The following is a 7,660-nucleotide window of genomic DNA, read 5'->3' on the forward strand; positions in this document are numbered from 1 at the left end:
ATTTGGGATATCTTAATCTAAGTGCTGAAAAGAGGGTGCAGTACAGATACAAGCCAGCAAGCTGCCCAACACAGGGACTGCCTTCTACCGTTTCCAGCTTAAATGGAGCTCTAGACATAATAATAAATGAAGAACCTTGCTCACAGTCAGACAAAAATGCATGTAGCTCAGGGACACAGGCTTATCCACTTACTGCCTTGGGTCTTATGTCTGGATTGCAAGCTTGCTGTGGGGCATGGATTGTGCGTCTGCACTGTCTGTATAGCACTCAGCATGCTGGGATTCCTGGTTAATGACCGAGGCTCAGAGGCATGCAGCCACAAGCCCGTCCTTCCTTCCCTTGCAGTGTTTGCTGCCCTACAGTGGTCATCTGCTCCTGTGAAATGGGCAAGTGGCTAGAACAAGGTTTAAGCATTTCATCTACCTCTTTGCTGCCATCAGGATCTGTATCGCTGCTGAAATCTTCAGTGTTGAGGTTTTCAAAATCTGACTCGCCCACAGCAATGGGCACCCTGACAGTGAGATTGGGATTGTTGATGAAGGACATGTGATCTTCATCGATGATGTATTTCTCCACGCTGCTCCCAATCCCACTGGTGGTGCCATTGCCATTCTTCTGATAATCAATGTCCCTGTTGATATCGGCCCCCATGTGGTTAGCAATGCAGTTCACCTTCTTGTCATACAGCTCATCCAAGGGCTTCACCTCATCTGCCTCCCGCTGCTTGAAGTGTGCCTGCATGAATTCATGCACTTTGATCTTCGTCCAGGCAATGCCCTTCTTGATGCGGATGACCGAAATCTGCAGATTGTTCATCTCCCCATCATCGTCTGTTGCAGCTAAGTTGTCTGCGCTGAAGGAGCTCAACAGCAAAGCCAAGAACAGGTTGAGCACCTGGAGGGGAAGACAGCATACTTGTCTAAGCTCCAACACTGTGCTGATGCACTAGGGTAATATTTCCAAAGCTGCGTACAAAGATTTAGCCCCAGTGACATTAATGGGAGCTACAGAGCTAAACACCAGGCTGAAGAGCAGCCATGGTTTCCAGTAGAACTATGGACATATCCTGAACTTAAACACCAACCTCCCAGTGCTACAACAAACTCCTTGGACAGGATCCCTGTGCAGCATGTGCTCCACTGGACTCAGCTGGGCTTTGGGCAGGTGCAGGGAGGGGATCTAGAGTAAGTTACAAGTCAGCAGTGGGCACAAGCTGCAGCATTTCAAGGCACCCAGATCCTTGGGTTTGGTCCCCTCTCTAACTCAAAGAAAACGCATCCAAACCCAGCACTTGAGCAACTGCCCCTATGCCTATGCCCTAGCATGTTCTCAGCCCTTGGCTCTCCTTTGGCCCAGAGTTTGGTGATGCAAGTCTTGCCAGGGCAGGCCGTTAAGGCTGCTTGCAGCACATGATTACTGAGCCCATTGGTCTCTTCTAGATCTTTGAGCTTAGATTGCTCAGAGCCTTCAAGGCCAGAAGAGATGATTGTGATCCTCCAGTCTGACCTTCTGCACAGAAAACCATGCAATTTCACCCTTCCTAGAAGCTTGAGACTGAGCTACAGAGCAGTTGCTGAAAAGGAACTACCAGCCTTGGCTTAAAGACTTTAAGGGCCATTTCTTTGTTTCCTCCTCTCTCATTTTGTACAGATTTGAGGATTAATTTGCTTCCTGCTGGAATCTTTTATCCTATCAGGCCATGTGAGAGTCAGCCCCCTTTGTCAAATTTGTACCTCTAGCTCTTTATTGTATAGTGCCTGGATGCTTTCATGATGCACACCCAATAAGGCCTCAAACCAGCAATATATTTAAATACATGCTTCACTTTGACAGCACGAAGTCAATGGGATTTATTCACACGGGCCCAAATGCCATGGGGCACCTATTGGTAAAGCCTGGAAGAGATCCCATAAGCAACCATTCCTGGTCCTGGGCTTTCACCCCTGCCTCCCCACCCAGGAGCAACCAATAAAGACAATCAGTAAAATGTTTACTGACCACTAAATTCCCGATGACCATGACCATCATGAAGACAATCAAGCACATGGCCTGTCCTGCCACTTCCATACAATCCCACATAGTCTCGATCCACTCCCCACACAACACGCGGAAGACGATTAGGAAGGAGTGGAAGAAATCGTGCATGTGCCAGCGGGGCAGCTCACAGTCTGGGCTGATCTTACAAACACACTCCTTGTAGCTCTTGCCAAAAAGTTGCATGCCCACCACGGCAAAGATGAAAACAATGATGGCTAGCACCAAGGTCAAGTTCCCCAAGGCACCCACTGAGTTTCCAATAATTTTTATCAGCATGTTCAACGTGGGCCAGGATTTTGCCAACTTGAAGACCCTCAGCTATAAAAAGAAAACAGAAACAGAGACAAATAACACTTAATTCTTCTTCTTTTTAAAAAATAGGTACATGCAGGAGAAATCAATGAGGTGATAAGTCCTATGCTCTAAGAGGAGCCAAGCCCAAACCTCTGCCACTAGCACCCACTGCAGTGGGAGTTGATCATATTTTTTGTGTTTTATACTCAACTCAGAAGTCAGGGTACATTTGCACCTTGTGTACTAAATAAACCATAGATATAATCATCCATACATCCCTAGATTCAGCTCACGTTTAAAAAAGAAAAAAGAAAAAGCAGCTGGCGTCTTCTGACAGAAGTGAGGAAATCATCCCCAGCTCACATGCCACAAAAGATTAATAGTTGTCAAAGCCGAATTTTCAGAAACTCTGAGCATTCCCAACATTCGCTGCAACTGCTGCACATCATTGGTGCTAGCACTGCAGAAACATCAGACCTTAAACTGCCCATTGCCTTGTTTTTCTCTTGTATCAGTGACCTGCAGAAATGGATTCTTTGTGGTCTGATTTTGTGAATAACGCAGCCCATCTCTGAACAAGGTCTACAGGCCAGGTAAGGACAGGGTTTTTGTTTCATTTTGCTGCCAAGCTGTGATCTTTGAATCAATAGCTCCTCCTGATAAGGAGCATAACATGCAAGTCAGTGGATTCAATACATGTCCCTTCTCAGTCCCTTTGCAGAATGATGTGAATAGGGTTGGAAAAGGGAAAATGTTAAAAAAACCCAAAAAACAAAACAAAAAAAAAACCCTGACTCAAAAGGAAAAAAAAAAAAAGGAAAAAAGAGACAGTATGGGGCTGCTATCAATTAAATGGGGAGCTATCATCAGCTTCAACAGGGAACCATGCACAGAGAACTTGAAACCTGCCCTGAAACAGCACCATTGAAATATAAAAATCCAACCTCATTCCCACCTAAACCAAAAACAGAACTCCCCGACTGGCAAACACAATTGGACCTTCATTCTGGAGAGGTCTATACACTTCCAAAGTGAAATCCTGGAAGAAAACAAGTGCCTTCCAATGCCCACTGACTTCAATGCCCTCTGAGGATTGTTTTGCACACACTGCATCTGACTTAGTCCCCTGGCCTCAGGACAGGATCTTTTCTACCTGGTATGCAAAACTGAGTGCATTTACAAAGCTCAAGCAACAAAAAAAGGGGAATTTGGAAATGCAGGTTAAGATTTACATTGCAAATCAACCAAGCACTCCCCAGTCTTTGGAACCTAAAAGCAAATGCTGGGAGAAGCCCAGCCCAAAGACAGAAGAAACAGATTTTTTAATTCTATGAACAGCATGGTCTTTGCACTTGACAGCCTGTCCCACTCCCTGCTCATGCTTTGGCCCTGTGCAGAGGCCAAGTGATTGGGCATACATGTGGGAGAGACAGAAAGATTATACTCAGGGTCATACATGTGCTGGTACTAAACCAAAGAGTAGCTCACAAATCATTAATAATATTTTAAAAATTGAGTTCATTTCAGTGCTAAGAAAAACAGATTATTTCTGATCATATGTAACAACCCAAAATACCCTCTGCCATTTTCCAGAGAGTAACAAGGCACCAAAATTGCCAGAAATAAACAATGAAAATGAGTATAAATTAGAACATGAAAACAGAAGCCCTGTTACCAATTCTATTCTTAGCCGACACAAATACCCCTCTTTGCAGGTTTCAGTCTGAAATAGGGCATCTTCATATTTTTTAAGTCTGTCATTTCAGAGGGGTCTTTTGCCTAGGTTTTTCACTGAGCTTTTTTCTCAATCTGCTTTAACAAAGGGTGCAGTGAGATACCACTCAATTTGGTTGATTTGATATTTTAAAGAAACTTTAAATTTGTTATTTAGGAGGAAAAATAGGTATTGAAAGGACTAGTTTTGGAAGGGAGTAGTATTTACTTATAAGAATTAGCTGATTTTAAGAAACAATTTTCTTTCCTTTTCAAAAGACCATAAACACAAGATTTGCCTCCCCCCCCCCACTCTGCTCCAGTTCCCTTCCAAGAATAGAACTGAGGATTTTTCTTAAATTAACTTATGTAAAAGGTTTTCTAGTAGCTGCAAGATAGGAAACTTCAAAAAGAAATGGGAGAAATATGGAATACCAATCGGAAAGATCGCAGCACTGAAAGCCCCTCCACGTCTTGTAGACCCAGTTCCATTAAACTGAGGGAGACAATAAATCCGTCAAAAATGTTCCAACCTTCTTGGAAATAATAGTAGGGATCCATGGCTATGAGCTTCAGGAACATCTCTGCTGTGAAAATTCCAGTGAAAACCTGGAGTGAAAAGGAGACACAAAAAGAAACTGTACACACAAAGATGCACTTCAGTCTAGTTTCAGGTGTTATCATGCGAACATCCAAGAGAAGTTAACAGTGAGCTACAACCAGATGTCCTGCAACCTTTTTTTGAAATCAGTTCTGTGGTGGTCTATGCAATGATATGGGACTTGCCTGTATGAATATTTTCTCCTCTCCATCCCCACCCCTGGCTTGCATGACTACAGGAGCTACCCTGCCACTCCACTGTTCCCTCCTCATCTTCCTGGAAAGGCCACTAGTGGTAAATCACTTAACCTGGTAGATGTGTCATCTATGCTACTGCTGCAAATCTACTAATGCTGTTTGCTACTGAAGGAAGTTCCCTCCTCATGGACTTCTGGTCCTCAGGGAAGCAGCAAAGAGATGAATCCCAGTATCCATTTATAGCAAACAACAGCCTCTTTTCCCAAGCTAATTAAAGATATGTTGCAATGTAAGACAGGTCCTGGGTGGTTTACTGACTAGTTTCCACCAACTGGGTGTGCCCATCACAACCCTGCTGTACGAAGAGACAGACTAACAAGGACAAACGCACCTGGAGAGGTGGAAACTGATGCTCTGGAGCAAATAAAAGTTTATGGATAGTACCTACTAGTGTCTTCCCCTTCCCACACTGGAGAAAGGAAATCTTTACCCCTTTATATGTCTACACAAATGAATCTACTTAAAAAAGGTGGATGTGCTCATGGATTAGGAGGCATGGGTTGAAGCATGTTTATCACAGCAGAGACAATTTATGGCTCCACTCTTGGGCCTCTCCCTCACTGTAAGGTGGGGATTCCCTGGCAGCAGCACTCTCAGCAAACAAACCCTATACACCCTTTCCACACACTAGAGATGGACTTTTACATCCACTTAAGCCAGGATGGAGGGACTGCTACTGATGCCAGACCTCACATAAACATGCGTAACAGCTGATGAAGGCAGAGATGCATGAGAACACGCACACAGACCTTCTCAAAGTATTTGCAGGAATCGATGCACAAGAGGATGATATGGTATCATTAATATTGCTCATTTGCCCTTAAAAATGGATCTGCCAAGCACCATTAAACAATGTCCCCAGAGTTTTTCAACCCCCCTGACAATATTGGAGATGCTCTACCAAAGCCCTCTTACCAGATTTCCTACAGACAGCACATGTTCAAACTGAGGGGTCATGGGATGGTGCTCCATTGCCATGAACAAAGTGTTCAGCACAATGCAGATGGTGATGGCCAGGTCAACAAAAGGATCCATGACAATCAAGTTCACTATCTCCTTCAACTTGATCCAGTGTGGGTGGCATTCCCAGATCAGGAAGGTGTTGGCAAATTTGTACCAGCAAGGGGGGCACTTCCTCTGGGACTCTTCCAACTCTGCAGTCATAAAACAAAATAGTAAGGATAGTTGAGCCTTGTCTTCCCAGTTCTGTGGGATCTGTCTTTATGTGTTAGCATGGGTCCAGCATTACTGCAACACCCCTTTCCATGTCTTTCTGTTTATGCATCCCTTTAAGCACTTACAGTGAAGGCTCTCTTTGCTGTGTGTCCATTTACTGAAAACTATATCCATGCCTACTATGGTTTAATTTAAAGCATTACATTTTTTTCTTGATGACTTCTGCAGTTTTTGTCCCTTTTTTGCCCCCCAGTTACCTCATCCAGACTGCCCTATCCATTATGATGCTAGCTTTCTTATTCTTTATGTGGCGGGGGAAGGGAGGAAACATTTGATGGATTTCTTCCTTTCCAGTTGGTATGCTGGTTGCTAAGAATATGGTTGCCTTGGTTTTTTGAAAGTTTGGGGGGGGAAAAAAAGGAGCTGTGCACTGGAGCCCGTGGGAGTTTGTGCAGGAGGGAAGCAGCAAAGAAACCATGCTCTGTTTTCAAGTATATTTAGTTCTCATATAATTACATTACATGAGCCAGTAAGAATCTGAGAACAACAGCCTCATACGACTAGTCTCCCGCAGAATATTTGGAAATAAAGGTTCTCTCCACATCTCCATCTGCTGTTTTTCGTATCGTATAGAAATTGTTTTCTGAGAGCTGAGATTCAGTGCGGTTCAGGTCTGTCTTTATCACTGGGCTGTAGGCAAAGGAGGCTCTCCCCATTTCCCGTGCAAGCAGAAACACCTACATGACCAGGTTTTCTATCAACACTGCTTAATTTCCCTTCTGCATATTGTTACTGGAACCTTATGACTCTCTAGCTGCTTTTATCTCCCTACCTGTGTAGTTTGGATGCTCAAGCAAGTAAAATAAAGTCTAATAAATATACACAGTGCATGTATACAGAGAGCCACAGATTTAGGTGCAAACAAATTGCACGGGATGTACATTTTTCTAAGGGGACAGCCCTGCACCAACATTTTGGTGCCTTTGCATCAACACAATAGAAACATCTGTTTGTACCCCTCATTTTGGACTAGCAATCCCCCTGGCTGCTGTCAATTCTTTGCTTTGCTAACCACGGTTCAAACTCACCTTTTCCATGACTACTGACAAGCTGTTGTGTTGGCCAGTTCCCTGTCTGGGTCCCAGCTGTTACTCACCTCCTTATTGTGAGGTACCCACAGTTACATGGTGACAGCTGTGTGCTACTTTGTCCCGCAAAGCAATTAACACAGCTGTATAAAACACTCATGGGTCCCTGACTTTAAATCATGGGTTTGTAATGAAAGCCCAAACTCAGGATCTAGGTCACAAGACTGAGCCAAGCTTCTGTGGGTAAGGGGTGAAAACAAACAAGCATTCACAGAAGCCTTCCAAACAACCCTCCCTAATTATTGCACCATTGCAGTAATGTAACCACTGTTGCACAACAGTCTCCAGGCAAACTGCTTGTAGGGACAGCAGGGATCAAACCCACCACCTAACACAGGGCAACACTCTCCTAATACAATGTCAGAGCTGTAGGTTTTTAATCATTTCAAAGCTTGCCACAAGGGGACAGTTGTACCCCGCCCCCTCCATTTCC

The 7,660-nt window shown here is 44.2% G+C and overlaps 1 protein-coding gene across 2 annotated transcripts in view; it reads right to left on the reverse strand.

The window, feature by feature from the left end:
* The window catches only part of SCN8A (sodium voltage-gated channel alpha subunit 8), a 70,695-nt gene that overhangs the window by 24,168 nt on the left and 38,867 nt on the right, over window positions 1-7,660 (reverse strand). For both annotated transcript variants that reach the window (XM_019556476.1, XM_019556477.1), the window contains exons 13-16: window positions 5,819-6,057; window positions 4,481-4,654; window positions 2,000-2,356; window positions 425-895 (exon numbers count right to left, since the gene is read on the reverse strand). In XM_019556476.1, coding sequence (XP_019412021.1) covers window positions 425-895; window positions 2,000-2,356; window positions 4,481-4,654; window positions 5,819-6,057 — 1,241 coding nt within the window. The remainder of the gene's footprint in view (window positions 1-424; window positions 896-1,999; window positions 2,357-4,480; window positions 4,655-5,818; window positions 6,058-7,660) is intronic.

The sequence above is a fragment of the Crocodylus porosus genome, unplaced genomic scaffold (assembly GCF_001723895.1).
Source record: "Crocodylus porosus isolate Cpor-Errol unplaced genomic scaffold, CroPor_comp1, whole genome shotgun sequence".
NCBI lineage: Eukaryota > Metazoa > Chordata > Crocodylia > Crocodylidae > Crocodylus > Crocodylus porosus.